Consider the following 18,417-nt stretch of genomic DNA (forward strand, 5'->3'; position numbering starts at 1 on the left):
ATTTTTACCACCGACTTGCCCCGTGTGTGACTCAGGGCAGTTGACTCTCCCTGGATCTGGCCTCCCAGGCAGGCACCATCTCGAAAACCACAGTCCGGCTCACAATTAGAAAGGGTTCTTTAAAGAACATAACCGGGCCTCTCCCACAGCACCGAGGTTGCTGTGGGTTCTCTCGCACACAGGTTAAGCCGCGGAAGGAAAGGTACCCGGCGCACCCTTCCTAAGTCCTGACACGGTGTGCTGGGGGCAGACAGAGGCCTGGGGCTTTGCACACCCAGGCAGGTTGGAGAACAGAATCTAACCCTTGACGCGACCTTGCCGGTCCTGAGTTGGGGCTGAGCCCTGTGGAGACTCTGAGGGGCTTCTCGGGTGCGTCCTGGAAATAATGAGTATCTGTGATAGGAATTAGGTCCTACGTATAAGTTCCTTGTTATGGCATTATAGTATTGCTTTATAAACCACCCTCAAACCTAGAGGCTAAAATACCAACCACCGATTGTTGCTCCTCTGGGGCCAGGCTCAGCTCGTCTCTGCTGGACTCATTCATGAGTCTGTAGTCACTGGTGGGTCAGCTCAGAGGCCTCCCTCCCGCGTCCGACCGTTGGCAGTCAGCTGGAGCGCAGCCGTACCTGGCCACGTGTCTCATCCTCCGGCAGGCCACCGGGCTTGTTCGAGTGGTAGCAGCAGGGGCTGTGAAAGAGAGGACCGACTTCAAAGCCTCTTGGAGGCCGAGGCTGGGACTGGCTCAGTTTCGCCTCTGCCACACTCGGTCGGCCAAAGCCAGTCATAAGGCTGGGCCAGAGCCCAGGGGAGCAGAAATAGACTGCCATCTTTTGATGGGAAGGGCTGCAAAGTCACTTTGCAGAGGAAAAGCACAGGGAAGAGAATGACTGTGCACATTTTTGCAAACCCTCTACACACTGATGTAAATTGCTAGTTTTTGTACGAGCTTTCCTCAAATCGCGTCATCGTTGCCAAGCTTTTCAGTAACCCTGGAGAATTCTGTTTGTTTATTGTGACAGGTGGTTCATCCATGGGTCTCTCGTCCTTCTAGCGCGGCTCCAAGGTTGTGGTGGGCAGTGAGTTAGTGCCCGCCCCTCCCTGAGCCTGAGCGATGTGCCAGAGGGAGGATTTACAGCTTCTCCTCCGTATTTAATGTATCCCTCCCCCCGCCCCGAAAGTCTCGAGTCTTTGGGTTCCTGGCTGCCAAGAGGCACTTAGCTGTTTTTGATGTTCTTTATGTTCTTGGCCGTAATAGAGCATGGTGACTTCTTGGCCCTTGATCTTGGAGGAACGAATTTCCGTGTCTTACTGGTGAAAATCCGCAGTGGGAAAAAGAGAACGGTGGAAATGCACAACAAGATCTATGCCATTCCCATTGAAATCATGCAGGGCACTGGGGAAGAGGTGAGACGGTTTTGCTTTTCTACCACGGTGGCACCCGCGTGTCACCCGGCCAGTGGCATTGGCGGTCCCCAGAACCTGCCACATGGCTCGTGCAGCTCTACAGTTGTATCCTGGTAGCCTGGAAGCATCAGGCACTTTGGGCAATGCTGGGCTTATGCTGTTCAGGGGACTGCGAAGTTCCCGGAGGGGTACTTGCTCTGCATGTGTCGGGAGGGTGTGTGTGTGCGTGCGTGTGTATGTGTGCAAACGTGCACTTGTATGTGTGCACTGAAAGCGTGAAACCAGAGAGCTCGGGTAATCCCTTCTTTTCTTCTAAAGCTGTTTGACCACATCGTCTCCTGCATCTCCGACTTCCTGGACTACATGGGGATCAAAGGCCCCAGAATGCCTCTCGGCTTCACGTTCTCATTCCCCTGCAAGCAGACGAGCTTGGATGCGGTAAGTCTCTTCCCTGTAGGAGCAGGGAGGTGCTGACCACCCTGTAGCCAGTGTGGGCTGGCTCTTGAGGCTTTCTCCAGGCTCACTGTCCCCTCGATGTTGGGAACAGCTCACATGTCACAGCGGGTTGGCCCAGGCTTTACGTCACGCCCTCTAGTTCATCTTGAGAGTCTCCTCATCTTTTATCATGTGGAGTGAGCCCCCGCTCCCGTGAAAGCCTCCTGGTCCTCCAGGCAAAAATGTCTCACCCTCCTCAGTGTTCCCTCATCCTTTGAATGTTGCCTCGATGATAGTACTTTTCTCATAATTATTACGGATTGCGTCTTTCTTTTCTGCTATGTCGGGTGCTCCTTAAGCAAGGACCCCCGTGCCCTGGCACAGAGTTCTATCGGAGGAAATACTTAATAAATGTTCAGTAAATGGGATGAAACAGGGTCCAGGGTCAGGGCTTGAGCACCTGCTGAGTACTAACTAAATGCTGGGTACAGAGCAGAAGGTGACAGTTCCCATCCTCAGGGAACCAACAGTCTAATGGAACCCCAGCCTTCCACCTGCCTCTTAGCACTGGGCTGGGTGGGGAGGGGGTACCTGGTGCAGAGGGAACTGAGTGTGCAGTCACAGAGGCAGGACCCAGCCAGTCATGCTGGAGGAGCCACGGGGGCCTCCTAGAGTCACAGGTGCGGGTATGGCCAGGGAGGAGGCCCTAGAGGGAGCATCAGATCACACAGAGCCTTAGGCCAGGGTTTACGGCCTACGATTGGCGGTTGGCAACACGAGGGAAGCCAGGGAAGGCCACCTGCCTCTGGAAGCCAGTTAATCAAGTCCCTGTGCTGACTTGGGGCTTTTTCCTCTTGAGCTCGTTTAGATCTCAGCAGTTAGATCCATATAAACTTGTGCTTTGCAGCTTTTAAAGGTCTGATGTTTTTTTAAGGAATTCACTTCCACCGTCACCCGTATTCATTGTACCGAGCACACACCCAGCAGAAGTATAGCTTCATTCAAACCTGAAGTTTACTTTAGGCAGTAACAGGGTCACTGAAAATTTGCATTTCTCCATTTATGTTGTCGGCAAACTGTTCTTTAAGGGAACTAGTTGGTTATACCAGAGGCTGCACCGTTATCCTTCTATGCCTCAGTTTCTCCATCTGTGAAATGAGGATTATAAACCAGACCGCCGTGGGGATGGTTAGGAGAGGGCGGGCCTGTGGAGGACTGCCTGTGTTTTACTGCTTTGTGCCTCAGATGTCGTAGCATAGTGTCACTATACTCAGGAGATACTTGGGAGGGAGGGAGTGAAATTTTATATCCTACTCAGACGGGCTAATTACACAGGATTCTCCTGGTGCCTCTCCTGTTTCAGGGAATCTTGATCACCTGGACGAAGGGTTTTAAGGCAACCGACTGCGTGGGGAACGATGTAGCAACCTTACTAAGGGATGCGATCAAAAGGAGAGAGGTAACTATTAAAAGGATGTTTAAAAAAAATCTTCACTGTTTTTTGGGGGTTATAAAAATTGTACTTGCTTGTCGTAAAGAATTCAAACAATGCAGAAGCGTGTGACCTGGGTTAGAAATTCCCCACACTGTCAGCAGTAAAGCGGAGGTGAACGGTTTTGTGTTGTTGAAGGGTAGTCCAAGAAAGGTGAAATCACGATCCTCCTACAGCTTGGAAAAGAGAAAAGCAGCTGGGCCCAGCCTGGTGCTGTCAGTCAGCCTTGGCGCCCTCCTGTTGGACACGAGGTTTCACTCCATGACTGTGACCGAATTACACAAGAATAAGACAAGTCTATACCCATGTCAGAACTCCGCACACACCCAGAATCGCCTTGCTTCCAGACAGCATCCAATCCAGAGCCGGCCCCACTCTGAACCCTCCCGAAAGCCCCCAACCTGGGCTTGAGTCCTGTCCGCCGTGAATGCTTTCTAGCTCGTTCTGAGATGCTCCACAAGATGTGCCGCCCGTGTTGCAAGCAGTCGATGTACCCAGCTTTGTTTGCCTGTAAGCGTGTCTCTGCTCTTTGGCTGGAGGACATTGGCAAAACAGAAAATGAAGAATTCTAGAGATGAACTCATTAATGAAGGGATTAGTCAAATAACTAACTTTAAATTTTTTTTTAATGTTTATTTTTTGAGAGAGACAGAAAGAGAGCAGGAGTGGGGGAGGGGCAGAGAGAGAGGGAGACGCAGAATCCGAAAAGCGGGCTCCGGGCTCTGAGACATCAAGCACAGAGCCGGACGTGGGGCTCGAAGTCACAAACCGCGAGATCATGACCTGAGCTGAAGTCGGACGCTTAATTGGCTGAGCCACACAGGCGCCCCCTGGCTTGCTTACTTTAGTTCAAAAGAGCGGACAAATGACCAGGTGGTGGGGAAGGCTGGCGTGAATGGCTTTTTGAAAGAGGGATTGGTCACACCTGGCAGAATATGCTAGACAGCCTATATCCCTTTGGAGAGAAACCTGATGGCCTACTTGGGCCCATTTCACAGCCCCGAATGTTGGCATTCTTCCAGTTTACTTTCTGTGCGTATGTCACCACACACACATTTTGTAATGGGAATCCTGCTGTATATACAACCTGCGTATTTCCTCTGATAGGAAACAGGCATCTTTTCCTGTCACTACCTAGAGACCAACCCCATTCTTTCCCTTGGCCGCACAGGATGCCGGTGTTTGCTAGAACCCGTGTTTTATGTCGCCCCTTTCGATTCTGTATTTAGATGGTTTCTCTTTTGGGCCCGTGTAAGTCATGCGGTATCTTTGGGTACCTGCATGGCTCTATCTGAAGGACAGATTCTGAGAAATGGATTTGGTGTTTCTGTTTTGCCTTCTGAAAGACTGTCACACTCTACACTCCTAGGACAGAGAGAGCTATTTGGCCACCGTCGCTTGGCTTTTCTCCACACGGCAGTTCCCTCCAGGCTGCCTCGCCAGTACTCAGCATCATCTGTGAAATGGGGAGAATACTTTCTTTAGATCTCAGATTTCAGATACAGCACTAACAGTAGGTGTTTAGTCAACATTTAATTACCTTTTTAAAGGCTGGTAAGGAAACTATTCTGGAGGATGCATCAGGCGGCGCTGTCCCTCCCCTAAAGCTGTGTCCCTTTCTTTCCGAAGGAATTTGACCTGGACGTGGTGGCTGTGGTCAATGACACGGTGGGCACCATGATGACCTGTGCTTATGAAGAGCCTACCTGCGAGGTTGGACTCATCGTAGGTGGGTGTCCCAAAAAAGTCTGTCTCTGGGGCAGGGACGGCTGGGTTTTCCTGTTCTGTGGGACCTTGAGCCAGCAGCTCAGTCCCTGCGTGGGACACTGTCTGTCACTGTTGTCTCCGTGCCACCTTCAGAGTTTGGACCAATGTCACAGAGCTCTCCAGGGGACTTTCTGCTCCCCAACACTCACCCCAAGGCTATGACCAGACTCAGCTCAGAAACGGAGCTCTCCGGGAACGAGGCTCTGAATGGCTCACATGGCTTGGGTGGACAGGGTGGGAACACCGGGGCTGGCCTGGTCATCAGGGCAATGCCGGGCGTGTACAGAGGGCCAGCAGGTGGGTGCTGTGGGGTCGGGGCCCGCCATTGGGAAGGCAGCAGAGCCCTCCTTCTCCCCTGACTGTGGGAAAGGGCCAGAGAGGAGCCTCGGGCACCATGTTGCTTTTGGCAGCCACTGTTTGCGAGCAATGCCAGCCACTTCAGTGGGCGGCAGAGAGGGTGCTGTTCCCTTATAGTCCAAACACGTCAGGGGCCTGGGCTTGAGAGCACATCGTTCCTGAAGCATGTTGATTTGCGCTGTGAGAGAGAAGACCAGTTGTCCACTTGAGCCTGCTCCTGGCGTCAGGATGCTGGAAGGCCCTGCTTCTTGGCCAACTGATGCGGGCCCCACCCGGACAAGGAGGGGTGGCAGGCAGCCCCGTGGCAGACTGGGTGCCAAGTGTCTGGGAGATTGGGATAAGGCCCCCACAGGCTGCCTTCCTGGTGCCCGAAGACCTTTTCGTTTGTGAAGCCATTTTCGGCTCCAGAGGAAATTCAGAAAACCAGGGAGGAGCTGCAGGTGAAAGGCTGTGGGGGCCCGGCTCCGGAGCTCTGTTGCTTCTTCCTTTCTTTCGCAGACCTCTCTTTCCCCACGCAGCCCTGCTCTTCTGCTTACGAATGGGCTTAGGTGTGCCTTGTAAATCCAGAGTGACACAGCACATTCCCACTGTCCGGCCGGGCCTGGCCTTCCTGCCCAGTTCAGGGCCGCCGATTAGCCGTTTCTGGCACCAGAGCGAGCTGGTGGAGGTTCTCCACGGCTCCAGCTGCATTCATTCACACCTGCTTTTTTCTCTCTTCATCCATCGATGTCTTCCGACACCCACTGGCGAGAAGTATGATTTATATGTTTCGGCTTTCTGTGCACCCCTTGCCATTTCTGGGGCTTCTCTTCTCTCAGTTTCCTACTTTGCGGTGAAGGGGCACAGAGAAAACAAAACCTAAGAATAATCCAGTTACCCAGGGAGAAGCATCTGCGAGTTCTACTCGTTTCTTTAAAGGGGAATGAAAACAATCAAAGCCCTTTTGATCTAGCCAGTGGGAATGGCCTTGTGTCCCCCAAGGGTGTCGAAGGTGCGTCCGCATCCCACCTAGGATGGGTTGGTGGCACTCTGGTGGCACCTGTGACGGAAAGCGTGGACCTCGGGCCAGCAGCAGCAGCAGCAGCAGCAGCAGCAGCAGAGTCGCCTGTGGGCGGGGCGTGTTAGAAATGCAGAGTCTCAGGCTCCACCTTCTGAATCAGAATCTGCATCTTAACAGGCTCCCCAGGTGATCAGAGGTGCACATGAAAGTGTCTGTGGGAAGTATTCCTTGGTTAGTTGGTTGGTTTTAAAATTTCTAGTGCGGCGGGGTGTACCTGGGTGGCTCAGTGACTTTGGCTCAGGTCATGATGTCACGGTTCATGAGTTCGAGCCCTGCGCCGTGCTGTATGCTGACAGCTCAGAGCCTGGAACCTGCTTCGGATTCTGTGTTTCCCTCTCTCTGCCCTTCCCCCGCTCGCACTCTGCCTCTCTCTCTCTCTTTGAAATATAAATAAAAACATTAAAAAATAAAGTAAATAAAATAAAATTTCTAGTCCGTTCACTGAGACAAGGCCAACGACCACAGGCTTGGATGTCATGGCACTTGAAATTGCTGTGAAAATTTTAAGGAATTTTTAAAAAATGCTTAGTTTTGAGTGAGAGAGAGAGCATGAGCAGGGGTGGGCAGAGAGAGAGGGACACAGAATCTGAAGCAGGTTCTAGGCACTGAGCTGTTAGCACAGAGCCCGATGTGGGGCTCGAACCCACAAACTGCGAGATCATGACCTGAGCTAAAGTCGGACGCTTAACTGACTGAGCCACCCGGGCGCCCCTGCTGTGAAAATTTTAGAAGTCTTCCTCTCTGTTTCTACACTTAATTCCTCATGGGCGAGACCCGCAAACCCTTTGTGGTGTCACCCCGGTCTTTGCGGGGCCGCAGCCTCAGTAGCCCTGTTGTGGGGAGTTCAGGGATGGAGACCAGAGGCTCAGAGCCTCCGGAAACTGTATGTCAGTCAGATTGTGTGCATGCAGAATGTGTGCATCTGGAGAAGTGTTCCTTTTCTCAGAAGAACCCTCTGATTTTCAAAGAGGGCCGTGACACTGAAATGGTGTCACCTTTAGAAAGGTGCCACTGACATGCTGAGGACGCTGGCCTTCCCTGAACCAACTGTGGGCTTCATTCTGGTACACACGGGAGGGTGGACAGGGCAGGCATAGCCCGTGACCATGGTTGATCAGTAAAGATAAGCAGACTTCCATGGGTGATAGTAGACAACCTCCAGTGTAATATTTTACATACATGCATGTGTGTACACAGTTGTGTGTGCGGAGAGGAGACAGAAGGCAATGTCCCTCCAACTTGAATATTGCCTAAACTTTTGCCGTTGAAGACACAGGGCCCTGTTGGAACACCGTCTGCCATTAAGGTATATATGGCCCTGCCTGGGCAGGTAAACACACGAGGCTCTTGATGTTGACGTCTAATTGGATGCTCTCTGACTCTCCTTTTGTATTTTGAGGTTTCCCTGAAAAACCTGAGGAAAGCGAAGCTGTTGCTTTATTCGTCTCAAAAATGTATCCCGTACCTGGGGAGCCCCAGGCCCCGGAGCCTCCCCGCCTCCCTGCCTCCCCGGGCACGGTGGCACAGCCATTCATCCCCCTCCTTGTGTGTTGCAGGGACCGGCAGCAACGCCTGCTACATGGAAGAAATGAAGAATGTCGAGATGCTGGAGGGGGACGAGGGGCGAATGTGCATCAACATGGAGTGGGGTGCCTTTGGGGACAACGGGTGTCTCGATGACATCAGAACTCTCTATGACAGACTGGTGGATGAATATTCTCTAAACGCTGGAAAACAAAGGTAATGGTGCTTGGTAGAGGAAGAAGGGACGGTGAGGGCATGAGGCTGCATTCGGTCTGTTACAGTGGAAGAAGTTTCTAGTAGGAGAGGAGTCTGGGACAGAGGCATGGAGACTAGTTCCTCAGATTCCCTCCTGACCTTTGCTTTTGGTTCAAGGAGAGCAGAGAACCAGGAGGACGGGCCGCCGCCATGATACGAGTGGGCCCAGGTTGATGTCCTGGTGTCGTGCCGCCTCTGCCCGAGTATGCCCAGAGGACGAGGTGGCAGCGGCCACACCGCTTCCCTCAGCGATCATGTTCATCCTGGAACATTCTGGCCTTCCCGTTGCTCTGTGTTTCTTCCCCAGCAGACTAATAGAAACCTCTTGGTCAGCAGGGTTTTGCTTTATTTAGTGGAAGTAAAACACACTTGACCTGCAATTGTCAAAGGTCAAGGTAAATTAGGATGTGGCCAGTGGGGGTGAGGGGCTTCGGCTCTGTTCATCCTCCCCCAGCCTCCTGCACTGCCTCGTGGCTGTTTGGAGCTTGGGTCCCAGAGACTGTCCCTGAGATGGCAGTGTCTGTCCTCCCTGCGTAGACACAGATGACTCCTTGTCTCAGGCTCCCAGGACTCAGGCCATCCTCTGCCGTCACCAGGATTGACTTGGTCCGAGCCGTGTCCCCAGGAGCAGACAGAAGGAATGGTGGGGGGGGGGAGGGTGGGGGCAGCACCTCCCAAATAGGAGCTGTTCTCCAGCTACCCTCAAGATTCTTGCTTTTTCCAAATACCACCTGTGCTGTTATTTACTTAATGTTTTTCTTTAAGTCAGCTTATATTTTTAATGTAAGTTTAACCAGAGAAAGAAGGGAACACGAGCGTTATCATAGATGATAATCATAAAGTGAATCTAGGGAAGGTCAGCATCATTCGAGTCTAGCTCCCGTTTCCTACCAAAGAGTCTAAACGAAGACCCCCCCTTTGGTAGCTGGGAAGTAGCAGGTGATGGAAGGGGTTAAAGCCTCGTCAGCCTGTACTGAGATGGCATTCTGGATGGTGTGAGAAGGACTGGATGGAAATTGATCATAATAGTGCAATCATGTTTTTTCTGTGAACCACCTGAAATCTTTTGGAGGACCCAGTGGACTCTTCCCAGTCTGGGGACACTGGGACTGGGCATGTGCCATGGAAGCATTTAAATCCCTTGTCATTTCGGGGCACCTGGGTGGCTCAGTTGGTGAAGCGTCTGACTCTTGATTTCGACTCAGGTCATGATCTCACGGTTCATGAGTTTGAGCCCCGCTTTGGGCGCTATATGTCAGCACGGAGCCTGCTTGGGATTCTCTCTCCCTCTCTCTCTGCCCACCCCAAAGTCAATATATAAACATTAAATCCCTTGTCATTTCTGAGGCTCTTGAGCATGGTGAGAGCTGGAGTTAAAAGCCCCGGGAACAGGTTGCCCTCAGGAGTATGGTAGCTGTTTGAGCCCTCCAGCCTGTGTGTGGCTTCATCCCTGTGCTGGGGGCTTGACTGGTACTCTGGGCTTTTTCAAAACCTTCCAAAAATCTAGTAGGAATTTTCCCTTCATTGTCTTCTTGTCCCTTTAAGACTCAGACCAGTTGGTTGCTTATTCTGCAGATATTTATTGAGCACTCGACTGAGAGCGTAGCACTGGGCTGTGCTAGGCCCTGGGCCTCAAAGTTGAGCAGGACACATGCTCCAGCCTCTCCAGGCTTTCGCTGCAGACCATGAGTGCAGTGTGCCCGTGTACCTTGTGAAGAAGGGAGGGTGTACGGAAGTGGAAGCCTGAGAGAGGCAGATAGAACCCGGTGGGGGGAGGAGGACAGGCCTCAGGGAGGAGAGTTTTGAGCCGACAGCTGGAGCGGGTTCTGCCAGACAAAGGTAGGAGGGCAGGCGAGGAGGGAGACTGTCCAGCAGCTAGATGCGAACGCTGGTGGTTTCGTTTCTTTAAAAAAAAAAATTTGCTTTTATGTTTATTTTTTTTGAGACAGAAACAGCATGAGTGGGGGAGGGGCAGAGAGAGAGACAGAGAGACACAGAATCCGAAGCAGGCTCCAGGCCCTGAGCTGTCAGCACAAAGCCCGGGGTGGGGCTCGAACCCACCAACTGTGAGATCATCACCTGAGCCGAAGTCAGACGCTCAACTGACTGAGCCATCCAGGCGCCCCTGGTGGTTTCGTTTCTGGTCCTGGGGAGGGTTGAGGATCTCTCAGCGCTTCCTGGCCTCTCTCTGCCTCTGCTGAGGAGCACAGGGCCTGGTGCACAGGCTGGTGATGCCCCCGAAGGGCAGGAAAATGCCCGGGGCTACTGGGAGACCAAAGGCTTCACAGGGACACCCGCCTCGGCTCCTGTTTCAGGTTTGAGAAGATGATCAGCGGTATGTACCTGGGTGAGATCGTCCGCAACATCTTGATCGACTTCACCAAGAAGGGGTTCCTCTTCCGAGGGCAGATCTCTGAGCCGCTGAAGACTCGCGGCATTTTTCAGACCAAATATCTCTCCCAGATTGAGAGGTGAGTGATGAGGGGCTTCCCCGCAGGCCTGCTAGAGGTCCGTGTGGCATGGAGGCACCTCAGGGGACATTTTGTCATTTGTGAGGGGGTCCCCCCCTCACCCCGCTCCGGAGTAGTAGCCCCTGAGCAGCTGCATATTGAAATCATAAAGTTTTATTATCCGTGATTTTCCTTTTAATTCATTCTTTATGTGGGAGCTTTACATATATTTGTCTGAGGTCGTGTCTGAGGTTGTACAGACTCCATTTCAGGATAGTAAAGGTGCATTCTAGAGCCCGTGCTGAAGGGCACGGGGTCCAGTAGAGCCAGGAACCAGGGCTCTAGTCCCACCGCATTCATCTGAAAGGCAGCCTGGGATCGCACAGTTTGGTCCCCCAGTAGGCACGGCCCCCAGCAAGTTGCTCTGCCTTCCTCCCGTTTTCTCATGTGCAGTGATCGCTCCGTCCCTGCCTTTGCCCTCTCCCGTGGTGAGCCGTGAGACAGGTGCGGGGTGCTCTGCAAAGGTGGTTATGCCAGAGCCACCTTATTTGTAGAATGGCCACAAAAGCGACATTAACGTTGGCTGCCCTGGAGCCTGCTCCTTGCTTTCCCCCGTGCCTGCATCTGTAACCCGCACTTCAAACTCACTGGCCACCAGAACCAAAGCGGTGAAGCACTAGCAGCAGACGGAAGGCCCTGGAACCTGGACGCCGGCGGGCTGCAGCGCACCGATTGGTGGCGTTTCACAGCAGTGGGGGAGGGAGAGGCAGCAGCCGGTGCCGTGTGCTCATTACAGATGGGGAAACCGTTCTCACCTCTCTCATTCCGAGCGCAGCCAAGAGCTAAGTGGGGAAGATAGGAGTCTAGAAGAACCAGAACAATATCTCTGTGAATACTTTTGTTAACATTTTTTACTGTATTTTATTTTTTAAAAGATACTTATTTATTTTGAGAGGGAGAGAGAGCACGAGAGCACGGGGGAGGGGCAGAGAGACAGGGAAAGAGAGAGAATCCCAAGCAGGCTCCGCGCTCTCAGCGCCGAGCCCGATGGGCTGCATCTCCCCACCATGAGATCACAACCTGAGCCGAAATCAAGAGCCAGATGCTCAACCGACTGAGCCACCCAGGCGCCCCTTGTTACTATTTTTTAATTGTAAAATATACATGCAATTTACCATTGCAGCCATTTCGAAGCGCACAGTGCAGTGGCATTAAGTTCCTTTGCGGTGTTGTGCAGCCACCCCTGTCCATCCCCAGAACCTTCTCATCACCCTGAACTGAAACTCCCTACCCATGAAACAGTACCTCCCCCTTCGTCCCGCCCCCAGCCCCCGGCGCTCACCCTTCGACTTTGTGTCTCTGAATCTGACTGCTCTAGGTCCCTCATGAAAGTGGAATCCTACAGTGTTTGTCTTCTTGGGACTGGCTTATTTTACTTAGCCTAACGTCCTCAAGGTTCATTCATGTGGTAGCCCGTGTCAGAACTTCTTTCCTTTTTTGAGGATAAAAATACTCTATTGTACATTTAGATCACATTTTGTTTATCCATTCATCTGTCCGCGGACGCTTGCACTTTCGGCTGTTGTGAGCAACATTTCATGTAATAATTTTATTTTTAACTCTTGAGGAACCGCCATACTGTTTTCCAGTTTCCAGTTGCTGAACCATTTTGCATTCCCACCCACGGTACACACAAGGGTTCCACTTTCTCCACGTCTTCGTCAACGCTTGTTATTTTTTTCCGTTTTTTAAATTATAGCCATCCTAATGGGTAGGAAGTGGTGGGGAAGGTCTTTCGAAGAATAATATCAACATGAATGATACTAGAATTTAAAAAAGAACAATAGCAAAGAAAGAAATTGTAAAGAAAAAATTGCAGAATTTAGCTACATAGCTTCTGTAAGTTAAAAAAAAAATTGGGGGCACCTGGGTGGTTCAGTCGATTAAGCATCTGACTTCAGCTCAGGTCATGATCTCACAGTTTGTGAGCCCGAGTCCCGCTTCGGGCTCCATGCTGACGGTGTGGAGCCTGCGTGGGATTCTCTCTCTCTCCCTCTCTCTCTGCTCTTTGCTCACTTGCACCACCCCCCTCTCCAAAAAAAGAGAAAAATGGCAACCAAACTTAAAAGGCAAAGAGCAAACTAAGGAACGCATTTGCACCATGAATGACAAGATGCAGAGTGGGGGCATGGTGGGGGGAGCTTCGGCAGAACCGGTCTTGAGACCCGCTGTGTTGCACTGGGTATATGTGCTTTGAGTGAGTTACTCAGTTTCACCCAGCCTCAGTTGCCTCATCTTTAAATTTTTTTAATGTTTATTTTTGATAGAGAGAGAGAGAGAGAGAAAGCATGAGTGGGGGAGGGGCAGAGAGAGAGGGAGACACAGAATCTGAAGCAGGCTCCAGGCTCTAGGCTGTCAGCACAGAGCCCGACGCGGGGCTCGAACTCACAAACCGCGAGATCATGATCTGAGCCAAAGTCGGACGCCCAGCCGACTGAGCCACCCAGGCGCCCCTCCTCATATTTAAAATAGGAATAACGCTACATGTGTCAGTGGGTTGTTAAGAGAAAACGAGGTGATGCACGTAAAGCATTTGTCGTGTGCTACGTCCTCAAAAAAGGCTGGCTGCTCTTACCACCCTTGTCATCATTGTTGGTCACTGTCATCTCTTTCAATTTAATAATAACAAGACAAATACCCCAACTATCCTTGACCTAACAGGTAGTTCATGTGACCAAGAAACACATTTTTAAAAAACGGTCATGGGGTGCCTGGGTGGCTTGGTCGGTTAAGCGTCCGACTTCGGCTCAGGTCATGATCTCACGGTCCGTGAGTTCGAGCCCCGCGTCGGGCTCTGTGCTGACAGCTCGGAGTCTGGAGCCTGTTTCAGATTCTGTGTCTCCTTCTCTCTCTGCCCCTCCCCTATTCATGCTCTGTCTCTCTCTGTCTCAAAAATAAATAAACGTTAAAAAAAAATTAAAAAAAAAAAACAAAAAAACGGTCATTCTTTCTAATAGAAGAGCTCAGATCAAACTACAGGATCATGCCATTACCACCTTTTTTAAAGCTTATTTATTTGTAGTAATCTCTACACCCACCATGGGGCTCAAATTCACAACCCAGAGATCAAGAGTCACGTGCTCTTCCGACTGAGCCAGCCAGGCGCCCCCATTACCATGTTTGTAAAAATGATCCCTTCCACTGGGGACAAGTACAGCCAAAACTCAGCTGGAGGGAGAGAAAAAAAAAGAAATTGATGCAACCTCCTGAAAGGCACTTGGCAATATGTGTCAAAATCCCTTTGACCCAAAAACGTGTCCTAAGGGAGAAATCAGAGTTGCACACAAAGATCTGTAAATGGGAAACTTTGTCAGAGTGTTACTTCAGGATAGCAGAGAATTGCAAACGTCAAGTTTCTCTAACCTGACTAAATAAATGAGGGTGCGTCCCCAGAGTGGAAGGCCACGGCACTGTTTCCAGTCCTGTTCTCAGATAAGGATGTGGGAAGTTGCTCACATGTGTGAAGGAGGAAAAAAAGTTGGCAAGAAAATCACATATAAAAGATGAGCCCATTTTGCATATTGTAAGAACAAAGATAGTGATATTTAGGAAAAGTAGATTGGGGGGCACCTGGGTGGCTCGGTCGGTTAAGCGTCTGACTTCAGCTCAGGTCATGATCTCCCGGTCTGTGAGTTCGAGCCCCGCGTCGGGCTCTGTGCTGACAGCTCGGAGCCTGGAGCCTGCTTCCCATTCTGTGTCTCCCTCTCTCTCTGCGCCCCTGCCCCCCCCACGACTCGCACTCTTTCTCTGTCTCTCTCAAAAGTAAATAAACATTAAAAAAAAAAGTAGATTGGAAAGAAGGAAATACATTCAGATGTTAATAGAATTGTCCCTGGTGTGGTGGATAGTTTTAATTTTCCAAGTTTTATTTTTCTCTATTTGCCAAATATTCTACAGTTTCACGTGTGATACTTTTGTTATTTAAAAATAAACAAATAAAAGTTATTTTGGAGGAAGAAAGCCCCCACGACCCTATTCGTGGTAAGCACAGTGACTCGGGGCTGGTCCTCTGGAGTGGGCTCCCCGGCTGCACTGGGGGGTCCCGCTTCATCCAGCCCCCCTGACTTTTGTCCACCACAGTGACCGATTAGCACTGCTCCAGGTCCGGGCCATCCTCCAGCAGCTGGGCCTGAATAGCACCTGTGACGACAGTATCCTCGTCAAGACCGTGTGCGGGGTGGTGTCCAAACGGGCTGCGCAGCTGTGTGGTGCGGGCATGGCCGCCGTGGTGGACAAGATCCGCGAGAACAGAGGGCTGGACCATCTCAGTGTGACTGTGGGGGTAGATGGAACACTCTACAAGCTTCATCCGCAGTGAGTGGGGCTTCTTTCCGGTTGGGTGGGCAGAGGTCCCTGGGCTGGTGAGTGGTCCCGATGGTTGTGGGACACCGGGATGTGAGTGAGTCCCATCGGGAAAGTTCCTTGCCAGGACACGGCCGACCTGAGGGCTGTGCATCCAGGGACCCGGCTTTGTCTGGGGCCAGGTAACGAGCTGCTTTGAAGTTTAACTGAGATCCTTGGCGAGGAGTGGCTTTGCTCGGTCTGTCGCCAGCGGCATGGCATATCCCTCTCCCCACTCCTCCGGGGCCCCTCCTCAGTCAGGCAGAGTGTGAGGTAAGGGTCGGGGTGGGGTAACCCCTCAGCCTGGGTAGCCGCCACCTGGCCAGGAGGCCGTGTTTGGGAAGTGGGGAGAGGGTGTGAAGGACAGAGGGAGGAGGGCCCACTGTCACGGTCCCCTGCCCGATCAGCTTCTCGAGAGGCTTGGAAGGTGTTCGTGTCAGCTCTGGGCTTTGTAGGGAAGAGAGGGGTGCGGAGCGGCCTCGTTACGGTCACGGGTCTGAGACCCCGTGGTCAAGGAGGATGTTTGGCCCCACCTGCCCTTCGATCTACCTCACTTCCCAAAGCTTGGCTCTTACGAACAGAGCGACCGTATTACTTATTGTCTAAACCGGGGTGCTTTCGCCGGCCAAGAGGGTGCCACTGATAATCACACTGGGACCGTCCCGGGTAAGCTGGGCCGCAGTGTCACTCTACTTAGAAGCAACCTCGCCCGAGTCAGGGCAGGCGTGAGCCACTCACGTCGTGGCCGCGGCCTGGGACTTGCTCCATCTGCACCTGTGTCTGTCCACCGTCATCCCCTGGGGCAGCACGCCGGTGTGCCTTAGAGCTGGGGTCTGCATGTCATCCTGGCCCCGTCATCGGGAAGCTGTGCTTCAGTGCTTCGCTCTGCCAAGTCTCACCTTCCTCAGGGGGTGACAGCCATCGGCGGGACTGAAAATCACGAGGCTAAGGTGCCGGACGGGCCCTGGCGGTGTTCCAGAGAGGGCAGTGGGATCCCCTCTGGGCGCTCCGCTGCCCTGAGCTACTTCAGCCTGGCACTGTCTCGTTGTCAGCACGAAAACGTAGGAACCCACAGTCGCCTGTCATTTAGAGATCGTCTTTCATGGGGACGGGGGGGGGGGGGGGGCCTGCCGCTCTCGGCCTCAGATGCCAGTGTGGGGCCCCGGACGGTGTGGGCTGGGGACCTCAAGGGGCTGTTTCCATGTCGCCTCCTGACCCGGCGCCGGGCCGCACCCAGGCCCAACAGCCTTCTTGGTGCCCGGTCCCCCAGACGCCTCAAGCTTTGGGGAGGGGCGTGTGTGAGTGTGCTATTCACGCCGTGGCCCTGGCGAGACGTACGGTCGCTTATTTTTGGACTCTCGGAAGTTCCTCCCGGCTGAACACTGCGGTGGTGGGATTGGCTGCAAATCCACGGTCGTCCCGACCGTTGTCAAGGAGCCGCAGCCGCTTCCAGGCAGCCCCGCCACCTCGCGTGTCCCCTTCTCGCTAGGGTCCTGTAGCGTCTCCGCGCGGGTCTGGCGTCCCTTCTCCTCTTCTCCACCTACCCTTCTCCTCTGTGTGTTGTCTCTTCCAGCTTCTCGAGAATCATGCACCAAACCGTGCAGGAACTGTCACCGAACTGCAACGTGTCCTTCCTCCTGTCCGAAGACGGCAGTGGCAAGGGGGCTGCCCTCATCACGGCCGTGGGCGTCCGGCTCCGGGAAGAATCGAGCAGCTAAGAGTACCGGCCCCCGGCCTGCTGTCCTTCCAGCGCTCCTCTCTTCAGGCGGCGACCCCCGTCCCTCCCAGCGAGCTGTGCCGGGAGACCCCGGCGCCAGGGCCGGCCTCGCCGCAGCGGGGAGGGAGACCCAAGCCAACTAATGGCGCATAGCGTAGGGTACAAAATAGAGCGCGTGCTGTCGATAATCTCTCCCCACTCCGGCCCCTCCTCGTCTGCCCCCGCCACTCTGCATGATCCGATTTCTACCCGGTCGTACGCTCCCCGTGTGTGAAGTTTAGTGGCGTCCGTTTCCAGTTTCTGCATTCGTCCTACAGAGTTATTTATTGGCCCAAGGTGAAAAGTCGCACCATCTGGCAGGCCTCCTGGGCCTCCGCAGCCCGTCCTTGGGGACACATCCCCTGTGTGAAACGTATTATCACCAGCAGACACTGCCGGGACTCCCTCCCCGGGGGAACCTTAGCTGCTTCCTCCCGTCCCAGCGCCCACTGCTGTCTGGCGTCCCGAGGTTGCCCTCAAGACGTGTCAGTGCCACTGAATCGTGTGTCCGTGGAACTGGTCAGAGCCATGCCGTGACAGTCTTGCATTCTGTCTGTCTTGTTGCGGGGGGGGGGGGGGAGGTGGGCAGTTCTGCGGGAAAATGTCTCATCTCCATTTGGGCAAAAGGAACCAAACCGACAAACAGTGCCCCCATTGGAATTTCCCATTGCTTTTGTGAGCCATGTTGTATGACCTAGTAAACTTTGTACCAATTCAAAGACCCGAGTGATGCTTGATGGCTGGAGAGCGGGGAGGACACGGGGTGGGGGAGACGGTGAACACCAAACCCTGGGGATTCTGGGTCGGGGGAACAGTGACGTGAAGATCATGTTCTTCAGCCCCCAGCCTTCTTCTGGGACAACCACCTCTACTCTCTGCAAGGGTGACAGAACTAGCCTCTCCCCTTCTTTTCCAGCACCTGCCTGGCCACCTCCTGCCCCAGCCCAGGGTCCCACCCCCGCCCGCACCTTTAAGAAGGTAGAGCGATGGAAAGCCTCTGTCCCCCAGGGCCTTCCAGAGGCTGTTTGGCTTTAATGAGAGGACAGTGCAACTCTGGTCTCCCTACTGCCATCCCCAGGTAGACCCCGCCCTTGGTCACCCTCTGCCAAGAGAACAGACGACGTAGGCCCCCTGTTCCAGCGCAGATGAAGTCTCGCAGCAGGCCCAGGCTAGCAGGTTGCCCGCGTTTGTCCTCCTCTCCCACTTTTAACGAATCCCTTCTCCAGGAAGCTGATCCTCCTCTGACCCTTCCATCCCTACCCGACCTCAACCTTGAGGTTGCTGTTCTACCCCACGGCTCATCAACGGATCCCACATCGGTCCGCACCTGGTGATCGAGGTGCCACGTGATTCTCCCAAGCCACGACTCCAGCCCTACGTGGCTTCCTCCAGGACTAACTGCATGTTCCCTTGGCATGTCAAGAGCAGAGTCCCTTTATTTGGTGCTGCCAGTCCCTATGGCACAGTGATCTTTGTGGGCAACACAGCATTAAACTCTCTTGCTGTGCATTTA

The 18,417-nt window shown here is 53.1% G+C and overlaps 1 protein-coding gene across 2 annotated transcripts in view; it reads left to right on the plus strand.

The window, feature by feature from the left end:
* Window positions 1-17,623, plus strand: part of HK1 (hexokinase 1) — a 70,444-nt gene extending 52,821 nt beyond the window's left edge. For both annotated transcript variants that reach the window (XM_047072877.1, XM_047072878.1), the window contains 8 exons: window positions 1,259-1,407; window positions 1,726-1,845; window positions 3,206-3,301; window positions 4,964-5,063; window positions 8,075-8,258; window positions 10,613-10,768; window positions 14,888-15,121; window positions 16,722-17,623. In XM_047072877.1, coding sequence (XP_046928833.1) covers window positions 1,259-1,407; window positions 1,726-1,845; window positions 3,206-3,301; window positions 4,964-5,063; window positions 8,075-8,258; window positions 10,613-10,768; window positions 14,888-15,121; window positions 16,722-16,866 — 1,184 coding nt within the window. In that variant the 3' untranslated portion in view covers window positions 16,867-17,623. The remainder of the gene's footprint in view (window positions 1-1,258; window positions 1,408-1,725; window positions 1,846-3,205; window positions 3,302-4,963; window positions 5,064-8,074; window positions 8,259-10,612; window positions 10,769-14,887; window positions 15,122-16,721) is intronic.
* The last annotated feature ends 794 nt before the right edge of the window (window positions 17,624-18,417 follow it).

The sequence above is a fragment of the Lynx rufus genome, unplaced genomic scaffold (genome assembly GCF_022079265.1).
Source record: "Lynx rufus isolate CCGP_SWC_20201006 ecotype Redwood Valley unplaced genomic scaffold, mLynRuf1.p SCAF_11, whole genome shotgun sequence".
Taxonomy (NCBI): Eukaryota; Metazoa; Chordata; class Mammalia; order Carnivora; family Felidae; genus Lynx; species Lynx rufus.